The following is a 27,716-nucleotide window of genomic DNA, read 5'->3' on the forward strand; positions in this document are numbered from 1 at the left end:
GATAAATGCACGCAATAATTACATTGATGCTCGAAATGCTTTATTGTTTCCGCATAAAAAACAGTTGAAGAACAAAAAGCTCCGTGGTAGTGTGAAGTTCTGGTTGCCGCTGCGGTTGCGCAATGACAATGCGATAACCCTTTCAGCAGCGCGCGACGTTCATACTTTTGATATTGTCCACTTACCAGAAGAAATTGTTCAGCAGCCTTAACACGTTTGTTTGAACCAACGAGTGCAACTCAACTTCAGCGCTTTACAGAAAGTTCCGCGTTGCGACACCGACACTTGGCTCAGCCAGCAGCACCTGGAGCTTCCAGTAACCAAACTCGAAGCTAGCGCTGGGTGCCGCGGCTGTTGCTTCCTGTAACTATAGATGTACTTCACTGAACCGACTTCACGAAGCACAGCGTAATCTACTACTCGGCGTCTTCAAAAGTGGTAAGGAGTGAAACTTCGACACACTGCCAAAACCGCTAGAGCTACAGCTCAAGTGAGGCATGCAGAGATGCAGGCGAAGAAATGCGAGCAGCCTGTTTGTGGATGATGAGCAGCCCGAACGGGCACTGTTATCGATGCGTTTGTGACACAATAAGCACGAACTATTCTAGAAATAATTAATGTTTTCTAACCCCCCAAAAGAATACATTACATGACAATGATTAAACAATCCGCAGCCTCCAATAGAACACATATTTCTGTAAGGCAGCGTTGAACAACGCGGAAGTTAACCGTTCAACAGACAACACTGCGGCCAATCGCAGGTGTGGTGCCGCGTTAGCTTAGCTGGTGGATAAGGATGAGTGTCGGTACTTTCGTAGGCTCAGTGCACCAACGGAAATGTCTGCACGCTTTTTTTTTACGCAACTCGCTGCAGTCGACGATAAAAGGCTGCCAAGAAGGCCCAGTGCGCCCATTCTAACTCTTAACTTGTGCACTGCATATGACTTTAAGTAGTTCTGAATACGACTGCAAGTTAAAACAGTGAAAGCAGCACAAGAATGTAAGGCCCAGGTCAACCAGGCTGCTTGAAGACATACCAGCACATGTCCCTGCTTGTTCCTTCGGATAGGCATTGTACTGGTCGCGATGTGCTTTTCCAGCGAAGATCGTCCTCAGCTAGAAGCTATCGCGCTGCTAGGTCCTTTAACGCAACATTAATCGCCGCGCTAAAGGGTCAACTACGTCTCGCCTCGTGGCCGATCCTACAATGCACACGTTGATGTTCCGACACATGGCACGCACAACTTTGCAGCGCAACCCCAGAACAAGTCGCTCGCTGTAAGCATACCGAATATGTCCGCTTTTGTGCCTAATCTCCTATAGGCATAGAGTTTCCTACAATTACCTAGAGGGAACTCTGGCGCTGCGATCGTTCAGCTACCATAGGAATGATGGGTAGTACACGGATTTGCCTAATCTTCGTGCTTACGGCTTCGAACGCACTTGTGACTTTGTTTATTGCTGTGTTTAGGCGTTCTTTCCAGATAAAATAATAGACCGTCGTAAACTTCGTGACCAGAATTGAATTGGTGAACCTATAGAGGTTAAAGTGGCGAAGTGGAACTGCTGACTTTTGCTGAACTTCGTCTTGCGACAAAGCGGATGCAGGCGACGCGGAGCCAAACGGAGCCGAAAGAACGAAGTTTAGACAATTCCGTGTACTACCTATCATTCCCATGCTGGCTGAAGCGCCACGCGTAGCAGCTCCCATAGACACTAGCGCCAGAGCTCCCTCTAGTGTATCTATAGGAAACCCTATGCCTATAAGGATGTGCATTGGTCCTCATATACTAGCGCATGCAGCTGGGGTTTGGAGATGGTGGTCGGCGTGCTGTGTTGAGCAGCTTCTTTCGTTCTCCCTGGCCTGGTGGAAGAGGGACCACAGATCCAGAGTCCTGCGTTGAACAGGGACGAGGCCAGCAACATCCCTGCCATGAGTTGGAAAAGGCCGTCGTACGAGCCGAGTCCATCGCGGTAAAGGCCTGGAAATTGAGAGAAAACTGGTGGAACGTGTGCAACGGAAAAAAACAAGCTTGCTAAATGCAACAACAGTGCATTTTTGAACAGATCTATGTGAGAAAAAACAAAGCCAGCAACGTAGCTACTGCTAAGCGGTAATGACCCGGCAGAATTTCGACATGTGGGACGAGCACGCTAATGGAGACGTAGGCAGATAGATAGATAGATAGATAGATAGATAGATAGATAGATAGATAGATAGATAGATAGATAGATAGATAGATAGATAGATAGATAGATAGATAGATAGATAGATAGATAGATAGATAGATAGATAGATAGATAGATAGATAGATAGATAGATAGATAGAAACGCTCAAAGTGCCGAAGGTTCGCTAAGAAATGCTTCGCATTTAATAGAGAGAGAAAGGGATAGAAATACACAGTGGCAAATAAGACATCGAAAAAGAATAAGAGAACGCACAGTCACGCCGCATGCGGCCGGTCAAGCTCTGTTTACAATCACGGAGTTACCAATTGTACATGTCAACAGACAGCTTGCAGCTATATACGCTTTATTCTGATAATGAAGGCGATTACGATATAGAGCAGGCCGCGCGCTGAGCGTGACGTCGCCGGCAGTGATGATGAGTATCTATCTATCTATCTATCTATCTATCTATCTATCTATCTATCTATCTATCTATCTATCTATCTATCTATCTATCTATCTATCTATCTATCTATCTATCTATCTATCTATCTATCTATCTATCTATCTATCTATCTATCTATCTATCTATCTATCTATCTATCTATCTATCTATCTATCTATCTATCTATCGCGTAAGTGGTAAAACGATGATGATGATTGTGAGGGATGATGATGATGCCGTTACAGACTTAAGATATGTATTCCAACACCTCACATATTGATGATGCTGGGATGCCTGTGGTGCATTATGTCTGCATCTTGTAAAGCATCGATGTTTACGTGTTAGGTAGTATGTCTAACTTTGTGGGACTAGGGTTTGGTGGCTGTTGGGGAACTACACAGTACACTGGACTTGCATACTGGAGACATTGCATAGAGTAGATATAGAAAATAATTGTTATTTCATCTGATTCGTATGTGAAGCGCATATATTTGCAGTAACCTGACAATTCTGGCACCATACTCGCAACGACGCATCGATCACAAACGATATATCTCTGCCATTTCCGTTCATCCGTTCGCTGCCGAAAAAAAGAAACTTGTACCAAATTTTACCGAAACTTTTTTTTCGCTCCATTTGTAGAGCTCCTTTTTATGAATAAAACGGTACCGTTCTTCTAATTGAACATGGTTTCTTTATTTCACTAATATCGTAGAAAAGGTAACTAGAAGATGGCTTCAACCCATGGCATTGCAATGAAAGATGGCTATAAAATGAAAGCCGAGACACAAGTGGCACAACGTGCACAAGTGCGGCCATCTAGCGTTCAGAAACACAACTATCACGAGCGTAGTCGCCATTGGTTCTATGTGGGACCAATTTTTGTTGATGACGAGTATAGTCGTCATCGGTCAGATTGGTAGAAAGTCTGTTGACGTCTATACTTGTCAACGGGAGCGAATGGGCTAAAGTAAATTCAGTTTTACGTCTTCGAAAGCAAGTCATATCTAATGACTACTTCCTTAATTAAAAATTAGGTGCCCTTCTTCTATCGGGAAAATTGGGCAAGCGAAGCTTGGTGTGCGCGCGTCTGACCTACCATTGTTCTTTGTGTCTTTCTTTCTATCGCATTGAACAATGCTTCCTCCCAAAATTTTTCCTTCCTCCATGCCCTGAATTGGACCTTCAACCACACACGTAGCGGCGCAACACTTCTACAGGCAACAACGGTGGTCATGCGTGAAACAATGAGATGCAACAATGAAAGGCAAGAATGAAATGTCGCAACGTGAAATGACAGGTGACCTTGACGAAAGATCAGATTTCCATGTCAGACACGGCTGGTCATCGACAAGCCGAAGATCGAGAAAGCATCAGATATTGGAAAAGGGAGGAAATAAATACTCATGTGGCCGGCGCACTATTGAGGGCCTATTCGTGTACATCCGCCGGCGCCGGCTTTTTCGCAAACTGTGACGCCATTGCCACCGAAATTTGTCACACGTAGAAGCTTTGCATAAAAAAAATATAACCCTCCATACTTACCTACCACGGGCGGCCGAGCGAAGCCTCCTAAGGCAGCGGTGAACGCCAGGACGCCGTACGCCATTGGAAGGTTTTTAGTCCCTAGTTCCTTGGAGAGAGTTTCTGACGTTCCGACCAGGACGTAGCCAGCGGGGAGTCCCAGCAGGGCAGACACCGCCAAGAACACGAGCCTTCCCGAGACGCACGGCATAAGTGCCGAAATGGCCGTGAGCATAACGTAGCACAGAGTAAGCAAGCACGCGGCCGACGTGACTCCGTAATCGGTCAAGAAAGGTACGAAGAACCTTCCGACGGTGTCCATGGCTGACAAGATAGTCAGGGCGAGCACCGATTCGCTGACGGGCACTCCGACATCTTCGCCAAGGTCGAACATGACCGTCAGATACGAGTCCACAAAGAAGGCGCACGTGAAGAAACTAAAGGTATGGAAGTACATCCGCGGCGAGCACAAACTTCCTTCAGGCTGCTCAGTGCCGAGGACGGTGCCTCGGTGGTCATCGTCGGCGGCTCTACAGTTGTCTTCTCGGCGTTTTCGGGAATGGACCAACCGATCACACTTATCGTTGTTCCCCGGCGCGAAAACACGCCCCCCTGGTTCAGAGATGCTCTTCTGGATGCGATAATTGATCCGGCCACGCTCATCATGGTTCCTCTTCGTTCCATTGCATCGCTCCTTGGTGAAACCGCTCGTGCGATCGAAGACGCCCGTCGACTCGACGCCCCAACACTTCCAGCGAGCGTACTCCGCCTGGATAGGATGGAAGGGCATTGTTCTGGCACCGGCGGCAATGCTCTGGCGGACAAACGACGATCGATGTTGACGCTGGACGCAGTGTCCTTCCAAGTGACGCCGGTATCTTGTACTAGACCAGGGATGACCATTGTATCCCGGTTAACTCCTATGTCCAGGCCCTTGACGCTTGTCACCGTTGACCGCCGCCTCCCACTCCCTGAGATGGGGCGTCTTGTCACGTTGAATCTGTCGAGAGGGTCATCGTTGTTTCGGTTGACCAGCACAGGGAAAGGCTCACTGCCGCCGTTCACAGCCTGCGAATTTGATAATGTGCGCCTTCATATACTGTGCAGTTAAGTGGTTTGAAGTAGTGAACAAGAGTAGAGAGGAAAAAAGAACATTGGTGTAACACGAAAGTGAACCGTGTCTTCACACGAGTAGTTGACCTTTTATTGTACATTGATATATGAGAGCTCGCACAATGTCTATTGGGGTTTGGCAGCTAGCACCGTTGTGCGTGGATGCACCCACGTTGACACCTAGTGGCACATCTGCATTCCGACGACTAACGTACATGTTCTTGACCTGAACCTTGTGGTAACAGAAGTAGTTAACATAGACCCGGACACAGCATAAGGTGAATCCCGCGCAAAGATGGCACCAACAAGCGCGTAATGAACAATGGTACTGCATATATACTGATTCAAAGCGTCACGAGGTAAACGAGAATCCGTGCGCTCCCCAGTAATAGGGTAACCTACGCATGTGCTCATGCGTATACTACACAACGCTTCAGTACGCCGCAAGACGATTAGACGTAATCGATGTTCGTCTTTTAATTAATCGGATCAATCGAGTAAAGCTGTTCGATTATTCGGTTACGGCACCCCCCCCACCCCCACCCCGCCGCGAACAGCACCCATTGGCCGGAGCGCATGATTGCGAGGCGAGCGATGCCCAGCCGCAGAAGTCGAGCGCACCTACTCTCTTTCACTGCAGCGCATATTTGTACGCTAGTAGAACGAGCCCGTAGGACAGGAATGAATTCGCCCCGATCAGGGGCGCAGCCAGAAATTTTTTTCGGGGGGGGGGGGGGTTCAACCATACATTATGTATGTTCGTGCGTGCGTTTTTATGTGTGCGTGTATATATGCGCAAGCAAAATTGAAAAATTTCGGGGGGGGGGCTTTGAACCCCCCCCCCCCCCCCTTGGCTACGACCCTGGCCCCGATCTTCGTCGCCTACGGCGTCCATCTTCAAGCCCTCCCCGCAAGGCTTCAAGCCCGGACAGGAGGTGGCCCCACCCCGACGAGGCAGAAATGCACTTGACCACTTCTCTCCCGCTCACAGCCGACTGCCTTCGCCACCTGCACCTCCACTCGCCCTCCTTTCTTCTAACGTGTGCTGGTTAACCGTCGGCAAAGTACACGTGGGGCTTGCGTGCTATATTGCGTTATTATTACATTTTGGTGGGTATACTGTTTCCTTTGTCACGTCATAATGGCGAGCAATAGCAAGAGGAGCGCGGTGTGCACGTTGTTCATCAGAGAAGATTCGAAAATGAAGAATGCGAAGTGCGATAAATGTGGTAAACAGTACTCGAAGCCAACGACGTAAACTCTAGATATGACCTGCTGCACGTCCACTTTATTAACACTTTCCCTACCAAAGACGCGCTGGGCTTGTCCACTATGAAACAGGTATTTGGGGGCGCCGCAGTTAAGCTACCCTGATTAATTTTGCAGCGTTCTCTTTGGCTTCAACAAATAGTACGGTAAAAAAATTAAAAAACGCGCTTAAAAAGCATGCATTAGGTCGAGAAAGTACTTGATTTATGCAACCGGAATTAAAAAACGGCGTCCTCCCCTGTGCGCGAGCGCTGCGCGCGTGCCGGAACCGTACCTTGTTTGACGAAGCTTCGTTAAATGAATTTCAGCTCTCGTGCGAGTGTGGCAGCGACTACACATGTCACCATAGTTTCCCTAAATTATTCGATTCGGACGGCGACCGCGTAGGGACGTATCGGCAGTGGGCGCCCTTAGATGTAAGCAAACACCCACCTGCACGTCCAAAGTTTGTTTTCACGGACTTCGTTCCTTGCAGTTTATCTTTTTTTATTTAAAGGAGGCATTGTCTGCACGGAAGGGTGGAGAGATTAGGCCATTTTCCGTGGTACAGTGCAGAGAATCCAATCTAGTGAACATTGTAAAAAAAAATTGCGTGTATCTTTTGCGAATAAAGCGACCTTGAATAATTTTTTTTACTTGTTTCAAGATATATAGAATCAAACAGGCAAATAAAAAATCGGTATTTTTTATTGTTTACGGCCCAAAAACTCGGTAGGGAAAGGGTTAACGTGCCAAAGAGATCCTCCAAAGAAAGGTGGTCACGACGAAAATGACAATGTTGAAGACTCCGTCCATGAAGGAATGAATCCGCCTTGTCAGGTAAGTTTTCTGTGTCTAGGTCTGTAGGCAACAGCTTTCCACTTTTGTGTAACTTATCTTGAAAATCAAGTCGCTTTTCAATTACGTAAGACGTTCTTATTTTTGAAAGAATGAGTTGTTGGTAATTCATATTCGCTCAAATAGCCAGGTCCTCGTCACAGGGACATCTTTCTTGGTTCCTGTGTTTTCAGCGCTATGGCTTCATTGAATGAAAGCAGCAAGGCGGTGCGTCAACACTCAACAGTGAAGTCCGTTCTTTTCTGTAAATTTCAGACGTGCGAGCGCATCGCCTTGTTGCTGATTTTGTTGGTGTTCATTTTTGGCGCAGCGCTGTTTCATCGTGTGGCCGCACGAATCGAGCTCTCCTTGCCTTTGATAAACCATTAGTTTTCGTCGCTTCCAGTGTCTATTGCAACTTTCTTGGTACTTTATTAAACCCCCAGCTTTAGTTGTTTTTTTTTTGCGTGTAACTGCACTATACAGAAGTGCCACGTTGTAATATGCGTCGTTTATTTCTTGACTGGTTACTATTGCCGTTATATTTTACTCCTTAGCGAATCAAAGATTATTGTTTACCAATGAAAGAAAGAGAGAAAATATATTAGAAAGCAGATAGGGTGGTCTGAGCTAGTACGCCCCGGCCTGCTACTCTGCACTGGGGAAAACGCAACGGGGGAAAATGAGTGATGAACTATGAGAATGGTGAGAGGAATAAGTTATATATATATATATATATATATATATATATATATATATATATATATATATATATATATATATATATATATATATATATATATATATATATATATATATTAGGGGTCTGCGAATATTCGTCGAATATTACATTCGAAATATTCGTATTGGATTCGAAAATCGTGTATTCGAAAAGTTTCGAATATTCGATGACTTCGAATATTCGAAAAATTCGAATATGCGATCGATTATCATGCATAAAATAATACGTCTTCCGCATTTCTGCTGCGTTCGTATAGATAAAAACGTTGCCGAGAGGAGTGATAAACATCGTAAGTACACGGAGGCACGATATCTGACTGCGACGAGCGCCCGAATACGTATGGTTTATTGCTGGTGCGTCTCCGACGTGCAGCGCTGTTGGCGATCATGTAACCGTACATTTTCAATATTATGAGGTCGTAACGTGCCGCACTACCACTCGTTCACTATGCGGGACCACTTCTGAAGAAAGACAGTGACCCATGTGACTGGTGGTAGACTGTAGGCACCTTCAGATACCCTAGTCTGGCAAAGCTTTGCCCCATGTAGCTCCCTATACCAGCCACTTCTGTTCCAAGCGAGCGTGCCTTTTCAGTGTCTCTGTTAGAACGGTCTCTGTTAGAAGGGAGCGCCTGCTGCCTGATCATGTGGAGCAACTCATATTTCTTCATGATAACATCTAGTCATTACTTTCATTGTGCCGTGATATTTGCTTGCGTTGTGATGTGTATTGTGCTAGCCTGGACATTGTGTTGTGGAGATAGCAGTGTATGTTTTGTTGCCAGTCAGGCTGTTAATGTTTTTTTTTCCAAATAGCTACATGTTAAATAAAATGTTGTTACTGTGGAGGCATTTTTCCTTTGGTATTCGATATTCGATTCGATATTCGAAGGTGGATATTCGTAATCGATAAATTTGATATTCGCACACCCCAAATATATATATCAGACATGGTTACTAGCGTAAAGAGGATAAGGACGCTAATAATAATTTTTTATAATGCTATATACCAACTAGCCCAACTGTCCACCTTATAGGGTGTATACCCTTTTTCGTAATTGTAAAGCTAGCTTTCCTGCGATGCAGTAAGCCCAATTATTGGCAGTTAGTCAACTTTTACAAACAGCGTGCTCAAGTGCAGTTTACTTGCGCTATGACGCGGAAAATGTTGACTCAGATCTCTTGACAAAAACACGCATAACGGACAAACCGCAGGATGTGAAACTAGGACCTCGTCTCCACTTGAAGAACGAGAGGTGCCGCCAATAGTTGGGCGAACATGCAGCGCAAGGAAGAGGACTCGCAGACTGTTTGACCCTTTTCATAATCCGCAATTTTACGCTTCGGTTTACCAAACGTCTAGCATACAGTACATTAATATTGAAAAAAAAATACCCTTGTGGCATTTTGGCAACACTGTATGGTCGCAAATTTCGGGGGAAATGCAGCTTTCAGCTTTTGCTTGCACTCGGATGTCAGCAAGCCTACAGGCCCTCGTCTTTTGCCATGACACGGAGAGAGGACAGTCGCGAAATACTATATGTTCCAATGCCTGATACATTAGACAGTACCCCGCCGCGGTGGTCTAGTGGTTACGGCGCTCGAATGCTGACCCGAATGTCTCGGGATCGAAATCCCGGCTGCGGCGGCCGCTTTTTCGATGGAGGCGAAAATGTTTGAGGCACGTGTGCTTAGATTTAGGTGCACGTTAAGGAACCCCAGGTGGTCGAGGTTTCCGGAGCTCTTCACTACGGCGTCCCTGATAATCATATGGTGGTTTTGGGACGTTAAACCCCAACAATTGTTATTATTACAGCAGCGCTCGTCCTGTGTCCTTCTCCTCTTGTGCTCCGTCCTGTTCGCGCTGATTGTTAACAACGTGTATCGCTTCCAACTTGCCCACCTCTCTACCTTCCGGCTGTACGCACGAGTGAAGAGGTGCGCGTAGCGCCGAGTTAAGGCAACGACCAAGTGAAACCTGTGGAGTACAGTGGCGCAGCTGCCGTTTACTCCAGCCGGGAGGCAAAAACTCATGGCAGTCTATTTTCCGCAGATGCCTGTACCGATGGTCTGTTTGAGGCCAGTACGTTGCTGTGCAATCTTGCATAGGTGACCTCAAGGAAGAAATCACGTCAGTCTGCAATTACACTATTATGAGGGCTTCCACAATGTCTAACGGACAAACGCAGAAAAGGTGCCGTCCCTACGAGTGCGAGCGTCTTATTTACTTCCTCTTCCTCCTCGTCTCTCTTTTACCTTTCTCGGTTTTTCCTCACCCTCGGCTGCGCTGCATGTTTCCGGTGCGACTTCTCGATCAGTGTGGTCACCGAAAGGGTCTCCGATTTCGGTGCGCTCGAGTACGCGGGCTTCGAGGAAATACGACCTGCTGCCGAAGCGTCCATGGATGATGGCCACAGATCATTCAGTCCGTGGCATCACCCAAAGACGACGGGCCTCCTGCGTCCAGTGGGCGAAGGTGCGAATTTTCACGCAGGCGCAAATGTTAACATAACATCTCTAGCACGTCTGATAGAAAGACTTGGGTCGAGATCAAACACAAGCAGTGGCTCTCAAACAATGAGATATCCTTTTTAAAGCAGCCATCAAGAATGTCGAATGATCGATTAAAACACCACATCGACAAATGCTAAATCAACGAACGATTAACGATTAATCGATTAGAAATTGTAATCAACCATCCCTAGCTTGTACGCTTTGTAGCACACAGGTGTTTGCCTTGCACGGCTCTGGCCGACTGTAGCAGAGGAATGTCAAAAGCAATACTTTGTACACAACTGCAGTCCCACCACGGTGGTCGAGTGGTTATGGTGCACGACTCCTGACCCGAAGGTCGCGGGATCGAATACCGGCCGCGGCGGTCATATTTTCGATGGAGGCGACAATGCTTGAAGCAGGTGTACTTAGATTTGGGTGCACGTTGAAGAACACCATATGGTCAATATTTCCTGAGCCCTCCACTACGGCGTCTCTCATAATCATAGCGTGGCTTTCGGACGTAAAACCCAAAGAAATAGTATTATTGCGTACAACTGTCACATTGCCCCGCCACGGTGGTCTAGTAGTTATGGCGCTCGGCTGCTGACCCGAAGGTCGCGGGATCGAATCCCGGCCGCGGCGGCTGCATTTTCGATGGAGGCGAAAATGTTTGAGGCCCGTGTACTTAGATTTAGGTGCACGTTAAAGAACCCCAGGTGGTCGAAATTTCTGGAGCCCTCCACTACGGCGTCTCTCATAATCATATCGTGGCTTTGGGACGTTAAACCCCAGATATTATTATATATATTACAACTGTCACATTGAAGTCACAGACGTGTGCCCACTTTAAGGCGAAAGCCTTATATGCCTCATCAGGCGATAAATCTGGTGTGATCACTAAACAGTACAAAATGTACCACAAACCAAGAAATACCGCTGCACGAGGCACGTGAGCTGCGCGATCACTTCTACTTTGCCGTGTTTGCATGAATAAGAAAACAGCGGCCTTCGCGTGACTTGGCCTACTGACGGCTGTGGAGAAACCGATTACGAGGACATGTACAGAGGGAGCCACGAACGAAGCCTTCGTTTGCATGCGTCAATGTGCGATCTCGGCCTAAGCATCGCATAGACGTTGTCCGCGACGTCAACTTGGTACAATTCTAAGTGTTATGTCATCGGAGACGTGGATAAACCCGGTGTTTGGAATTAAACAAATAAATGCAACAAGTACTTTCTGTGCACATCCTGAATAAATACGTTTTAACCACGACCTTAAAAGGCGTCTTCAAATTGTCTTGAGCGCATAAAGAACCCCAGTCATATTTTGTCCTACAATTCAACGGATCTTACGATTTGTTTATCATGAGTGATGTGAGTGCTCCAGCCCAGGACACGAAGAGTAGCGACGTGGGCAGAGAGCCAAAACAAAGCCAGTCGCTTGATAAAATGCTTAAAGTTGAAATTTCGCGGCTAACCGAGCTGCCGATAGAACTACTGCTGTTTTCGCCACAGTTCATATATGGTCTATGGCAGCATCTTTCGAATGGCGATCATACCTTGCCACTTTCCTCCAAGGTATAGGCTTGGAAAATTCGTGTACAAAATCGCCATTTGTGAACTCTCCACCAAAGCCGATGCCTGCGCACTGGGGATACCGTTAGCTGCGCGCACATTCCAAATCTGAGCTTGACGAAAGCACACCTTTGATATGTGCGAGCAGCAGATGACGATAATATAATAACGGCACTGCCGTCACAGTTCGTAGAGAAGATAGGCCGAAGACATGTGTAAGAACAATGACTACAGTTCTTGCGTCTCTCATGATCGATATGCTGTAAAAAACGCGTAAACACGATTCAAGGGAAGCTGCTCCCAAGCACATTTGTAGTGTGTCGATTATCGTTCGTGAAAGCCATTTTTACAAGATATAGATTCACGAACTTTTGTCGTGTAGGCTTATACACTTAGGCCTTTTGAATTCGCCGTATGCTCGTATTTCTGACATTGCTTGACATGATGTTCTGTTCAGCGAAAAAATGCATTATAGACAGTATATGGAGGAATGTGGTTCCGCTACTCGCTAGAAGTCATTCGAATAATTTTACCTATAAAAAATGTTTGTTTCATAGACGTTCTGGTAAAAAGCCTCTACGGTAATGCTTCCTATAGAATTAGAGAAGCGTGAGTACTAATAGAAAAGAGGCGGAATATACCACCAATCTTCGTAATAAATGTCTGCAACGTCATACAGAAAGAACACTGCGCATGTGCCGCTGTAAATTAACCCATGGTGGCGGCTGCGACCTAAAGCTATGCCGTGTACAAGCTAGGATTGTTTGGACGCTTAAAGTTTGTCCTTTCATACTCATAGTTTACCTCACTGAAGCAGCCGCCGCGGTGGTAAAGTGGTTACGGTGCTCGGCTGCTGGCCCAAATGTCGCGGGTTCGATCCCGGCCGCGGCGGTCGCATTTTCGATGGAGACGTCAATGCTAGAGGCCCTTGTACTTAGGTCTAGGTACACGGCAGAAAACTCCAGGTGATCGAAATTTTCGAAGCCCTCCATTGCAGGGTGTCTTATAACCATATCGTGGTTTTGGCACGTAAAACCCCCCAAATTCTTACCTCAGCGAAGCAGTCTTCCGCTTGAACGACAGCAGCTTTTCCAATGCTATCCTCCCACGGAGGGTTACGCAGCATAATTCCAAGGACAGGTACGTTCGCCATGCAGCCACCCAGTATGAGAAAGGTACCGCGCAGTCCATACTCGCCTAGGAGCCACTCGAGAAGCTTGGGCACCAAGAGCGACGTTATAGGAGGGCCGGCCATGTTGAGGCCCAGAGCGATTCCGCGGCGCTTGTCGAAGTAACCGGTCACGGCCACGATGCTGCAGCTGAAGACCATGCCGTGGCCGACTCCTTGGAACATAAGGGAAGGGTGCGCAAGAAGGAATAAAGAAAAAAAACTCTCATGTGACCAGAGGTAGCGCTAAAAAAAAGTAATGAGATCGGCGTGCAGGCGAAGACGCAATGCGAATATTTGATATCGCGGTTTCATGACGGCGAGAGTTCCACACCCGCCGTCATGGCTGCGAGCGGCGCTGGCTAACACTTCCAGGTTTGCATGCAAAGAAATACCCAGTAAAGTGGAAGAGAGGATGACCGCCGCCATGGCTAAATCGGTATAGAGCATCGGACGTGTTATCCGAAGGTTCTAGGTTCGGTCCATACCGGCGCAAGTTGTCTTTTCGTCCACTTTAACTGCTGTAGGTTTATATCATAATTAGAACACTACAGTTGCGAAGACTATAAATCATGTCCCCTATGCTTTCTTTTGCTTAATTTCCGGTTTTCTGGCTTTAAACTGACAAGGAATGAGAGCTTTATATGATTAACGATAAAATACTTCCGGAAAAATACTTCCGTCTGAAGGAAGTGTTTCTCCGAGCGAATGTTGCGCTTTGAATACAAGTACTGCAATATAGCAATGCGCCAACGAATGCGGCCAAACAAAAGCTCTAGTGTTGTTCAGTGTTCGGAATCAGTCGAATAAAAGAAGGGGTTTTTATGGGCTCATTTTTTCTTTGCTAGACGCCACCTTAATGAGAACTAACAGACAGTCAACACCAGGAAAGCGTGGAGAATGTTATTTGTAGTAGTTATGATATAAATGTGAAGAAATTAAAGCGGACGAAAAGACAACTTGCCGCCGGCAGGGACCGAACCTGCAACCTCCGAATAACGCGGCCGATGCTCTACCGATTCAGCTACGCGGGCGGCCGTCCTCCCGTACACCTTATCGGGCATATCTGCGCATTTAAACCTGGTACTGTTACTCGGCGCCGCTTCTAGCCATGACGGCGACACACATGCAAAGTCCATTATCTTTAAGCGCCTTGGTCCTTTAATTCGCTAGCGATAACTGAAGTGTGTAAACGAGCAAGACGCAAAATGAGGCCATTTCCGAACGCTGCTCTTCCAATAAAGGAAAGGTTCCAAATGACTTCGCGATCACACAGGGACGTCAACTTGAACGATAGCGGCGGCCAGCATCTATGATATGCCGAAAGTTGCCCGAGCCTGAAAAAATTTTGCTTTCGACCCCTTCCCACATACACGCCCGCACGCACACACGCACACACACACGCACGAAACACACGCATACACACGCACCCGTATGCGCGCATGGATGGGTGATGTCAGGGCAGCTAACACCGGCACGGAGGAAACATAAATAAATAAAAATGTCAAAAATCTTCTGACAGCTGTATTACAACTCTGAGCTGCTAGCACGGAAGCCTGGTTCTTTAACAACTGCGTCACAAGCGCATTTCTCATGAAGCAGAGAAGAAAAAATTCACGAATGTCAGCGTGCAAGCAAGCGCGCCTCGAACAAAAAACTTCTTTGTTCAAGCCAGCGCGTTGAGGTGCTCGGCGCGCGTTTTCGCAACGCAGTCTTCGAGGCGCCGTTCAGCCGAATGTGGCAGCAGATAAGTACATTATGCACCAATTTACCTCTGACAATGCTGTGCGCATTAACTATCACAAACATCGATGGATCATTTCTGCTGCATTGTTTTTCTATAACATCATGCATGAACTTTCCGGTAGTACAATCTCTTTACTATTATGTTAATAAACGTTTCAGCGACTTTTGCTCATAACTAATAACAACGCCGTCAAGTTTCACATCTGTCGATGCTTGGAATTCTTGGAAATGTTGCGCAACAGTGTTTCGGCGAAATGAGCCGTCGTTGCTGTAACTCGGTAGCACTGATGAGCGGCGCAGGCACACTCAGATGACTTTCTCGGCTTCACACGGAGCAGGTGTTCTAGCGTTGGCAACACTCGTTGGGCGTGCGTCTCAAAATACTTTAATCGAGCTTTCGCCTTGTGCTGTGCCTGCTTTGTCGTGTTCTGTTTTGCAATGTAAACGGTAGCAGACGACTCTCAGCAATCACTCACGAAGAGCTTAAAGGGGCCCTGCGACACAATTTGAACATGTATTTTTCATCGGTTCTTCTAGTACTGTGGAATGCACCGATATTGTTGCGCAAGTGGCAACGCCGAAATCGAAGCGGTTATAATTTTAATTCACGGGATAAACTACCTTGATTTCGCACTATGGCGACACACATCGGCTATTTCTGTTACAGGAAGTGACGTGATGTCATGTGACAGTGACGACAAAGACCGTTCGTTTTTGATTGGCTTGACGCGCCACGTGACGTGCAATATTCATATGGTGGTAGCAAGGCCATATTACGGAGGCCTAAGAATAACAAAACCCCTTTTTATGCTTTCTCAGAAACAAATGATTCCTGTTTCTAACTGATATATTTTCAAAACAACGAACACGACGCTATATAGGTGCGCTGTGGAATGGTAATCGAACGATACACTTCCGCGTTTTGTCTTTTGCGGCATCGAGCGACACCGGCCACACCGGCACCTGCGAAACACGCAACGCTCAGTTCTGCACGATGCTGTCAACGAAAAAAAAAATTCTAAACGCTTACCGGCCGACGCCTTCCGCGTCATCAAGCGTTAGCGTTTCGTCTGGGCCCATGGAGCCATCCTCGCGTTGCGCGGGGCTCAGCGACGCACTTTCAATTTGCAATGGCGTGCACGACATGCAAGCAATCACTGCGTCGCAAGAGCTCGCGCTCGAGGTCTCTTTGGTCTTCCAGAGTCATTTTGTGCACTACACGACAAATCATGGGAGCGTCTGCTAGCTGATGCACGTGGTTTGTCGTAAGCATAGTAACAACACCGTCAAAAAGAGGGTACCAATGTACTGTGTGAAGGCCACCATGAGGTGACATTTCCGGTATGTCTTTATAAGACGCGCGCGGTGATTGGAACCGGTCTTTGACGTCAGCGGGAGAGTGAAATCCGAAAAAAACGTTTCTCGTCGTCGTCTGCTTGAGTTTTGAACTTTGAGGACTAATAACTTCACTTTTCGTGCACCAATTTGCATAATGCTTTTTGCGTTCGTCTCGGCATTCATAACTACACGCATTTGCGGTGCTAAATAAGGCAGTCGCAAAAGTGTCGCAGGGCCCCTTTAAGTGATTGCAGAGCTCTAAGCGATTGCAAAGTTGGTTCTTGAATGCACGGCGAGAACAGATGTTCCGTTTTCTCACAGCTCATGACTGAGATTGCCTTGAGGCGTGTACTGCAATCACTGATCAAGTGCCGAGCGAATGTGGCAAACAGCCATAGGGACCACACTCTGCTTCCAAGATGAACCAAGTTCGCTCGAATAGTCCGATCCAATTGCTCTGAAATGAGTGTAGCGCGTGGCGCCAAACACCCATATATTTGAAACGGTATATTCGTATTGAAAGAATCGCCATTAGAGTAATAAGGGACTCGGGACTTTCGTTTCATCTCTGCCGTTGCCTTGAATATTTAAGCACAGTACAAATTTTGCGACATTGCCGCTTTTCACAAGGCAGTTGGAATGACGTTGTTTCAATATATCGCGTACTTTGTTGATCTCATTTATCCGTGGACGCTACAAATAAAGCGCTTTATAAAAATATGCGGCTCCTTGGTGCGGCGGCAAAAGGGTGACTCCTACAGCGCAGCTGGAGTCAACGCTGCTCGCCGCACGTCTGTTGCAGTGAACAAGAGCGAACGTGGCGAATGACAGCGCGTGTGTGGCTGGGCGGAGGTGAACAGAAAGCGAGAGGGCGAATGCTCTTTCTCCGTGACGTTGTTTCTCTGGAAAGGCACGCACGTGTCGCATCAAGCCCTCAATGCTTACGAAAGACAGCGCTGACAGCGGACTTACCAGCCAGTGCTCCGACAGTGAAGACGAGGAACAGCGTAGAGGTCGCGAAGAGTGATACGCCGAATCCGACCGCCATCATAACCCCGCCTAGAATGAGTGTTGGGCGTACTCCGAGGCTTCCGATGAGCGCACCCGCTACAAGACCTGAGCGTGAAGAGAGTGAGAGATAATTACAAGAAAAAAAGTTGAGAGACCGGCCTCAACTACCGTGTTCTAGCCTTTTCTTTAGCATTGGTGAACGGTTGACAAGGATAGACATAGACAGAGATGACGTCAAGATAAGAGATGCGAATAAAACTCTTATTGCGACAGCAATTATACGGACAGTCTCGGCTGGATTTTGCCGTCGCCGTCATGCACCGTATATGTATATGTATATATATATATATATATATATATATATATATATATATATAAGCCCCAAAGAAAAATAATTCAGAAAAATGCTTCCGAAGCGCGGAATCGAACCAGGGACCTCTTGCTCCGCAGCGAGTGGCGCTAACCGCTACGCCACGGAACGCACGTCCTCCATTGACCTAACGGCGAGCGTTATATACAGACCCTTTACCGCTGGACGGACTTGCAGACGGCCGGCGCTTATAAGCGTTTCTTCATTACCAGCGAGATGGCGCTAGGAGCGCGACGGGCGCATTTAAAAGTCGTCGGCGAGCTCGCTCGCTTCTTCTTATATTTGCGCAGGGCCTTCCGCTGTCTGCTCGCGCGGTTTTCTCGTGGTGAGGGCAAGATGGATGTTTCAAGCTTTCACCGTGATGTCCGCGCTCATGTTACGGAGCGTACGAACGTCACTCGAGCTCAAAGGACGCCGCTAAACGAACAAACAGAAGATGAGCGCGAACTATCAAGTGTCACAGCTCGACACTTGAAGCACGCTAGTTTCCTTCGCTGCTTCGGCCGCCTTTGCAACAGGAGCGCTGTTCAAACTGAGAGTATCCATTGGCGAGCCTCACTTCGTATAGCATTAGTTTCTTGCTATCGCATTCATTGCTTCGCCCTTGCGGCGAAACTGTGATTTTTTTAAAAAAAATATTTGCGAATTAGTTCGCCGACTCTTAAGGGCCAAACCCTAAGGACCAACGACTGCGTTCGCGATTTGGCCCGCACAGTACTTTGCTCACTTGCTTGCTTCGAAGTGCACAGAGAAAGCTCCAGGTAAAATAAGCGTGGTGAAGCTATTGTAGTACCTCGGTTCCTCTAGTATGGTTTGGGTGCATTTTTAAGGTTTGATAGAGTGGAACAACTGAGGAATATGTATTGATAAAATATTGCTCAAAATTTACGCTGCCATTGATCTTAATGCTATATTATTTATAAAAACTTATTGCTCGAGATGAATAGATTCAAATTGCACTTGGCCCAAATAGTGATAGAATGTATACAGGTGAATCTAAGGATTTTTAATTAAAGCAAGCGAAGAAAAAATAGCGGGATAAATTTACATTCTAACGCTGAATGAACTCAATCATGGAAGCATAATAACGAAACAAGGAACGAAATGCACGCTCTCTAAGAAAAACAAACTAAAAAAAAAGAACACTATTACGTGGCATCATATAACTTGCCACAACCCCCTAGAGCTGCAGCTGGTGGACCGGGCCTGCCTAGAGATGTCGGCCAGGGGGCTCCCGGACGTCTGGGGGCCCAACCATATTTACTTAGATTGTTTTAAATAAAGTTGCAGCCATCCATCCATCCATCCTGGAGCTTTAGGAGAATTCACAAAGCCTTCTTTTCAGGAGCAGTTTGTGATTGGTCGGCGTCCTTCAAAAATAGTTTGTTGCCGACAGTGCATGGCACGTTTCTTATGCATTCTTTATATAAGAAACCGCTTTATGAAGGCAGCATTAGTTCTAGAGAAGGGTCTACTTTATTGCTCACTTGTTATTAAATTACTCTCCTGTTCGTCTGGCACTATTGACTCAGCCTCACTTACTATATTTAGAGTTTACTGATTAACAAGTATGAACTGGACAGGGTAGGCTCTATCCATGCTGTACAGGTGAACTCCATCCCGACGTGTCTTCAGCGCAAAAAAAGATTTTTACTACTCAGTACAAATATGCCAGCTTTCTGCGTCTACCGTAGTCGGCAAGCGAATAACAACGTCAACACGAGACCTTCCCAGAATTTTACTCGTCAAAAACGAGCCCAAAAGAAGCGCTAACAGCAGTAGAACGAATCCCCATACAATTTTTTTAATGTTTCATGGCCTTTCGTAGGAGCTTCGTTGTGGGATATGTTTGAGGAATATTATATAAGAACAGCTGCCGGCAAAGTAATAGGAGCTCCCTCAGATTCACAAAAACTCCATCTCCAGAGATCATTGGCGGAGACCATAAGGAATTTTGCTCAGCCGAATTTACGCGGACCTTGACTAACTCTAGTTCCGCTCAGCCGAGCGTACTCGGACTCGGACTCACGAAAACCCTACTCGGCTGGGCTTGGCTTGGCTTGGCTTGCAGACTGTGAATAACTAAGCTTGCATCGGATTTGAGTGCATTGAATATTACAATAGCTTTATACGGGACTAATACAGGGCTTTGCTGGGACCGAACCTGCGACCTTCGAAGGTCGCAGGTTCGGTCCCTGCCGGCGGCAAGTCATCTTTTCGTCCACTTTACTTTCTTCACATTTATATTCTAAATACTACAGATAACACCCCCTGTACTTTCCTTGGCGTTATTGTCTGTTAGTTCTCATTAATATTGCGTCTAACAAAGATAAACGAGCCCTTGAAAAATAATCTGCTTTCCTTCATTCATAGCTAGGGTCTCGTCCTGGCAGACTTAATGCCTTCAGGTAGTATGCGAGGGATTATTGGTCAGCTGCCAACTCGTATAAAGATCACGTGCTACGTGACGCCAACAGGCAAAAAAAGAGTGTTCCACACTCGCCGCCATGGCTGCGATTGGCGCTGACTAACACTCCTAGGTTTAAATCAACATATATACCCCAGAAAGTGGACGGGAGGATGACCGCCGCCGTAGCTCAGTGGTAGAGCATCGGACGCGTTATTCGAAGGTCGCAGGTTCGGTCCCTGCCGGCGGCAAGTCATCTTTTCGTCCACTTTACTTTCTTCACATTTATATTCTAAATACTACAGATAACACCCCCTGTACTTTCCTTGGCGTTATTGTCTGTTAGTTCTCATTAATATTGCGTCTAACAAAGATAAACGAGCCCTTGAAAAATAATCTGCTTTCCTTCATTCATAGCTAGGGTCTCGTCCTGGCAGACTTAATGCCTTCAGGTAGTATGCGAGGGATTATTGGTCAGCTGCCAACTCGTATAAAGATCACGTGCTACGTGACGCCAACAGGCAAAAAAAGAGTGTTCCACACTCGCCGCCATGGCTGCGATTGGCGCTGACTAACACTCCTAGGTTTAAATCAACATATATACCCCAGAAAGTGGACGGGAGGATGACCGCCGCCGTAGCTCAGTGGTAGAGCATCGGACGCGTTATTCGAAGGTCGCAGGTTCGGTCCCTGCCGGCGGCAAGTCATCTTTTCGTCCACTTTACTTTCTTCACATTTATATTCTAAATGCTACAGATAACACCCCCTGTACTTTCCTTGGCGTTATTGTCTGTTAGTTCTCATTAATATTGCGTCTAACAAAGATAAACGAGCCCTTGAAAAATAATCTGCTTTCCTTCATTCATAGCTAGGGTCTCGTCCTGGCAGACTTAATGCCTTCAGGTAGTATGCGAGGGATTATTGGTCAGCTGCCAACTCGTATAAAGATCACGTGCTACGTGACGCCAACAGGCAAAAAAAGAGTGTTCCACACTCGCCGCCATGGCTGCGATTGGCGCTGACTAACACTCCTAGGTTTAAATCAACATATATACCCCAGAAAGTGGACGGGAGGATGACCGCCGCCGTAGCTCAGTGGTAGAGCATCGGACGCGTTATTCGAAGGTCGCAGGTTCGGTCCCTGCCGGCGGCAAGTCATCTTTTCGTCCACTTTACTTTCTTCACATTTATATTCTAAATACTACAGATAACACCCCCTGTACTTTCCTTGGCGTTATTGTCTGTTAGTTCTCATTAATATTGCGTCTAACAAAGATAAACGAGCCCTTGAAAAATAATCTGCTTTCCTTCGTATATATATAATGTGGCAATTGGTTTTAGGAGAAAATCAGAAGGCGCAGCACAAAGAAAGGCATTAATGATATTACCGGCCATGTTGTAGAATGCCCCGTACAAAGAAACGGGCACGGACGCATCGCCTCGGGTCGCGTCGAAGGTGTCCATGACGGAGTTGAAGAACATTCCGGGGCAGCGGTAGAAGAAGGCCGCGATGAAGTTAATCAGAAAGCAAGTGATCGCAATGGCCCAGCTCAGCCTTCCATCAGGCCCCGGTGGTGACGCGTCCTTGTTCACGTCGCAAATGTTCGGGCACTTTCCTATGCCGTTGGCCTTCATGGCGTAGCCATTTCCGTGCGGAGGTTCCATATATCCCTGCGTAAGAGGGGCTCTCAAGTGGCACGCCAACTTTTGGTAGATGGATGCATACTGAAAAAGCACGACGCTCAGCTGAACCTTCATGGATCCAAGTGCGATAAATTGATAACACTGTCACATTTTCTTTCGTGCAAATGAGAGGATTGCAAAGGATATGCTACTGTGCTGGAGCGATTGATTGATTGATTGATTGATTGATTGATTGATTGATTGATTGATTGATTGATTGATTGATTGATTGACGCCCAGAAGAAGGAAACCGTTCAGGAGATCGGTTACAATGCTGAGAGGAGGTCGTTCCATCGAGACGTCGACGAGACCATAGGCGTACGCACGGGAGGGGGGGGGGGTGCAGGAAGGGTGGCTGCCTGCCTCATCACCTAGGGGTAGTGGCGCAAAGTCTGCCCCATGCGTTTACTCAGTCCGAACGGTTCCACAATTATTTAAACAGCAGGGTTTAGGACAAGCAAGTGTTTGGCAATAATGGCGGCCGAAGGACCCTGATGTTGCATTAGAAGAAATGCTTACTTCCTATATTAATTCCTTGAAAAGCCACGAACTAAAGGCAGGCAATTGTGAGACGCACGTCATCGCTTCATTTTTTTGTATCCATTGTGGAAGCGTGTTGTCTTTTGACTCGACAGAACAGGGGGGGGGGGGGGGGGGCGGTAAAACATTGCTTCCTTTAATGGGAAACCTTGCGCGCGCCTATGACTGAAACGTTATGAGGCACAGTCATTGCGGTTTAGCTGGCTTTCTTCGCAGGGTCCTGGTGTCCAGCCCTAACGCATAAACACGAGCGCGGTTTACTCATACGACACGGTTGTCTACTTCAAAGGCACAATGGTAGCCGCATGCCCTCGTACAATAACGACATGAACTGATGATAGTGTGGGCGTTAATATATTTCGTACAGGCAGATAACTTTGGAATGCCGCCTTTCCATTGTGCAGTATTCTTAATACTTGAACGTGTCGAGTGCCAGCCTTTCGGCGCGTTTCTTCTGCCTTTGAACCTTCGCATACTTGATCAATCTAGTTGTTAGGCAGCGAGACAATGAATGCAACTGTTAGAGAGGGAGTCTTCTTTTTTGGCACGCGCTAACTCAGCCGGTTTCAGCTAACCCTAAAGCTTGTGCATGATATGAGGAGGCAATTCTGCGTGTCATTGTTCCCTGGAACGAAGTATGTGGGGTTCACTGTCTTCTCGTCCGGTGACGAGTCGGGGGCATTGGGCATTGCTATTTTAGGGGTGAAGCACCTTAGGGACTCGGCGTGTCGGCGTGCATCGTCGTCTGCTGTCGGGACGGTCCATTTGCTAGAGCGCAAGAGAGAGCGCCACCGCCTCAGCTCTCGCCGTGTGGCGAGAGTGAGCGAACGGCGCGCTTTGGCTATGGAAACGCTCTTTCTGCGATGAACGCTGAACGGCCAGCTCGCAAGGAACGAGAATGCGCCCTCGCCCGCGAGAGACAACGCCGACGCAGGCAGCGTCTGCTAGCGAGTTTCTTGATTGAAAAAACCGACTGCTCGCGCTGCACAACCGTTCACCGGCCACCCCGTATATATAGGCAGTGGATCTTGACCCGCAATGTAGTGCCGGTGGCAGATTTAGCTTGTGCGTAGTTGAGCAATAAAGATTCGCAGCGTGCATGTAAACTAAAAGCAGACTGCGGGTCTCTGTGTCTAATCTCTCTTCTGTCTCTAATTGCCAATTAGAAGTGATTTTGCTGTGGGAAACAGCGGCGCACACTGCATGCTTCGCCCCTCCACAGGTTTCACGTTAGTGGAGCCTAAACAGCCATCTCTACATGCTTCGCCCTTCCCCATTTTTTAGGGTCGTAGCTCCTCTTAGTCTAACCTTGTCCCATGTCAGGCGTAACCGCGGCAGTATCTCCCGAACAGTATAATAAATGGCGCTGTCCCCTAGAGATGCATGCAAACTGCAGTTAGGTGACGATATACTAGATAGCGCTGTCCCATAGAGATAGAGAAAAATAAAATAAAAAAATCAATAAAAATAACTTAAAAATAAATAAAAAATAAAAACACAAAAATAAATAACAAATATAAAAAATTAGAAATAGGCAAATAAAAAAAGAAGGAAAAACGGAAAAAGGAAAAATAATCAAAGCGGCGTATCGCTTTGATTACTGCTGGGCGAAACCACTGAACATTTCACGGTGTACACATGATTGCTTCAGGAGCTTCGCCCAAGCTCTTCATCATTCACCCGTGGATATGCTGTAATTCTTTTGGTTACGGTCGAATGTCAAGCCCTCTTTGCTAAACGTTCCAAATGTGTGTGCATGGCCCGCATTCGCATCATGACACGTTAGTAATAATCTTGTCAAGCCGCATTTTTGGGTCCGCGTACTTCAGAAAGAACCTTAGCAAGCATGTCTTTATTATAAGAAGGTTGAAGATAATACCTCTTTAACTGCTAAGAATGAAATAAAAAAAAAAACGATGCTAGTCTGCTGAAAGTGCTGTGATGGTGTATTAGAATTCCGCATATAATATACTTAATGACATTGGCATTCTTGTTACCAACGAAGTAATATTGTTCGCACGTAAACCCCACGCTACTGCTGAAGTCTGTCATGCGCAGACACTGCGCTGTAATCTTTGATCCAAACGTCAGCTCATGCTCGTGGCTACAGGGATGTTTAAGCCATTTACTGTGGAGCGCTGATAGCTACGCCTATGCTGTCAAAACTTCGAAACAAGTTATGGAGCGAGAGCGGAGTCATCGTCTAATTTTATCCGCCGCGCTTTGAAAAACACCCTGTGCAATCGCAGGAAGCGCTGACGTCCCAATAAAGCACGTAAACACGTCGAAAGCACTACTGACGTAAGTTCCGAAAATAACGTGGTTTCCGCAGCAGCCGACCGATCTAAGGTGGTACCCGGGTGTCCTGTATAACGTCAGTCAAGACGCGCGCGGAAAATGAAAGCGCTAAAAATTTCACAGGTGACGCTGCGTCATTTCGCTCGGGACGACAGCTGGTGCAGAAGCTTCGTCCTCGGGTGTACGTTGATCGCCATACCATACTTCCAAAATGAATCGTCGTGTCTTACAAGAGGCATTTCGCACAGCAAGGGCATCGGTACCTGCGGCCCGAAAAATGATTTATGCACGAACACTTGATTTGAAGAATGGTGTAATGAGACTACAATTTAGAAGGCCACCCCAGTAACCAAGCGGCGGACACTTCTGGTCTGTGCTCAGACATCGTCCCCAATAAACGGTTGAAAAAAGAAGGGCGGGGGGGGGGGGGGTGTCTGTTTCGAAGAAGTTCCAGGGTGTAATTGTTGCATTGGCCGCAACGCAAAATAATCTTGAGAACACACTGACGGACGGGACGGGTGCACGCGCTTAAGAAAACAAATCTTGGGTATATCATGCTCCCGCTTTCTCGAAAACACACGTAGCAGGATGAACTTGTTGAACTTGTTAAGCTATACATGTATGAACCTTCTGAAGGCTAACGAGAAAGGAAGAGCTTGTAACTGAGGAATGCCGCTTCTGGAACTGATATGTAGGTGCAGAGGAATCAATTTTTTTTATTTTATATATGAAAAAAAATATGGGAAGGTAGGCTACGTCAGAGCCATAATTATTATTATTACTATGCTTGTTTTTGTTCTTCTTTTTCTTCTTCATATTATTATTATTATTATTATTATTATTATTATTATTATTATTATTATTATTATTATTATTATTATTATTACTATTGTGTGGTCTGGATACAAAAAACACGGACACAGAGCAAATAGGGAAGGATCAGGCTGACAACTTCCACCTAAAGGGGCACAACGCCTGCCTTGTCCTTCGGGAAGGGGGAAACAGAGGAAACGAAGATAGGAGGAAAGAAAGAGAAAAGGAAAGAGGAAAGAAAAATAAAACAAATCACACAGACGTAAACACAAATAAGTATTCACATAGAAAAATGTCTATAAACTCGAGGCCAAATCGGCATTGTTTATGAAAGTTAGTAGGGCTCGATGGGCCTGGTCACGTCGAGCAGCGCATCCTCTAGACAACAGGCAGTCATCAAGGGCCGTGCGCGTAAGTCCAATAAGTTCACATTCCTTGATTAGGAGTGTCCGCTGCATAACGCTGGCTAAGCTAAGCTAACCTAAGCTAAGAGTTGGCTCTGTATTAGTGGTTAGTGCGCGAACCATTATATAGTCAAGGACGGGTTGACGGTCCGTTATGTAGGTATTGCGACTCCTGTGAGACACTTGAACACCTCATTTTGAAGTCTCCCGCACTGAAAGACTGCAAATGTCAAAAAAAAAAAAAGAACTCACAGGTTCCCTGCCTCACGCGTTCGCTGCAGACGACTCGAAGGCAACAGCCATCTTCTCAGTCGATGCGCTAATCCTTCCCCTCTCCCCCCTCCGGAAGGTTTCTGCACCTGACGCGTGGTTTCTCACTGCCTCCAGGATCGTAGGCATCGCAAGCTTTCTCCGCCTTGTCTCGCTTTGCACTGATTCCGGAATTGGCCCCCCTTTGACCAGGCGACAATGTCACGTGTTGGCGACGTCATCGGGTGACGTCAACTTACGTGGCGTCATAGTGACGCCATGAGGACGTCACAGATTTGTTGATGATTACTCGCATTACTCGTGCTGGCGCCGCCGACGGTCAATTTTCGCTTTTGACGGGGCATCTGCCGCTTTCGCCCTAATAGACGCGTGTCCACCATACTCAGCACCATTATGATCAGATACATTTTATTATACCTACTGCAGGAAGCCCTCTCCCGACGATATTCGTTTACAATTCTCACGTTAGCATACCCCATATTATGCCTGTAAATTTCGTAAGTTCATCTCGGACGCCCACTTCGATTCTATCCTCGACTGAAGTTTCTTTCTTATAGCACCGCTTCTTCTGATATAAATATTACCGGTTGTCTGAATTTACAAACGTTAGATATTAGTCACGTTTATTTGTGGTAAGGTCACTTCCAATCGTTCAGCGAGCTCTGCTCGGGAAACTTACCTCACCTTCGGTGCTCGTGGCCACGTCGTGAGTCAAGGTATCTTTGCTTTCCAAGACGAAGCTTCATGAATCTCTCCCACTCATGAAACGGTTCCCAGCGTTCTCCTACACCTGTACTGGAACTACGCTCGTCGTCTTGTCTTGTGACATGGCGCACTAAGTCGATAAAAGTTGAATCCACAATACGATGACGTCTTCGAATACGTGGGGGGATGGAGCAACGGAGTTCTCGAGGAGTCGTTGCTTTCGCTTAATGCCGAGCGCTTATTCAAGAGGCGAACATGTGACGCGCAGGATGCGCCGGAATGTTGAGTGAAGGGTGTCAGTGCCGTTGCAGGATGCCAAACGGTGTGGATCACAATATAATAATCATTGTTCTTCTAGGCAGTGTCGCTGTGAACTTTGTATGCACAGAAGGCTCGAAAGACGTTTCAAAACATAAAAAAACTTCATTTCACAATGCCTAAGCCGTGTACACTTAATATATTCTTGCATCTTAGCATTTGTCATGGTTGTCAGCAAATGCTGAGTAAGCTGCGTTGCAGAATGACAAAAAAAAGTGGTCGTTGAATTTGTACGTGGCACCACAAGGGATCGTGAAGAATGTCGTACTAGCAATTGGCCAGCATTTGGTAATGCGCAACCGAGGTTACGGTAGTCACCTAATTTAGCGATAGGAAGCCATAAAGCAATTGTTGCACGCGAAAGTTCCTGCGATTCTATGTTGCAGATGAACAGCGCACGTTTCAACTCCTAATGATTCACTGTAATTGGTCTCGTTGCGATTACTTCAAACCCATTCGTACCCGTCGTTAGCATGCTTAAATGAAATGCATCCAC

General features: G+C 46.7%; 1 protein-coding gene across 7 annotated transcripts; it reads right to left on the reverse strand.

Moving 5' to 3' along the window:
• LOC119390530 (monocarboxylate transporter 4) lies at positions 1 to 27,158 on the reverse strand. Of its 7 annotated transcripts, none has more exons than XR_005183351.2 (6): positions 26,877 to 27,154; positions 21,578 to 21,860; positions 17,374 to 17,517; positions 13,201 to 13,493; positions 4,161 to 5,207; positions 1,864 to 1,982 (listed from the first exon to the last, which is right to left on the reverse strand). XR_005183351.2 is itself a non-coding variant. In XM_037658136.2 (5 exons), the coding sequence occupies exons 2-5, from the start codon at positions 21,852 to 21,854 to the stop codon at positions 1,791 to 1,793; spliced, it is 906 nt and encodes a 301-aa protein (XP_037514064.1). In that variant the 5' UTR covers positions 21,855 to 21,860; positions 26,877 to 27,156; the 3' UTR covers positions 1 to 1,790. The 7 variants fall into 7 exon arrangements, 1 of the variants encoding a protein (XP_037514064.1); XR_007415827.1 differs by having other exon boundaries at positions 1,870 to 1,982; positions 4,165 to 5,207; positions 26,882 to 27,155; XR_005183354.2 differs by having other exon boundaries at positions 1,870 to 1,982; positions 4,165 to 5,207.
• Positions 27,159 to 27,716: the final 558 nt, after the last annotated feature.

Source organism: Rhipicephalus sanguineus, chromosome 4 (assembly GCF_013339695.2).
Source record: "Rhipicephalus sanguineus isolate Rsan-2018 chromosome 4, BIME_Rsan_1.4, whole genome shotgun sequence".
Taxonomy (NCBI): Eukaryota; Metazoa; Arthropoda; class Arachnida; order Ixodida; family Ixodidae; genus Rhipicephalus; species Rhipicephalus sanguineus.

Coding starts and splice junctions, on each gene's coding strand:
- LOC119390530 (XM_037658136.2), bottom strand. CDS start 21,854: ATGGAACCTCCGCACGGAAATGGCTACGCCATGAAGGCCAACGGCATA. Junction 17,518..21,577: donor GGCATTCTACAACATGGCCG/GTAATATCATTA, acceptor CTTCACGCTCAG/GTCTTGTAGCGGGTGCGCTC. Junction 13,494..17,373: donor CACTGTCGGAGCACTGGCTG/GTAAGTCCGCTG, acceptor TTATGTTCCAAG/GAGTCGGCCACGGCATGGTC.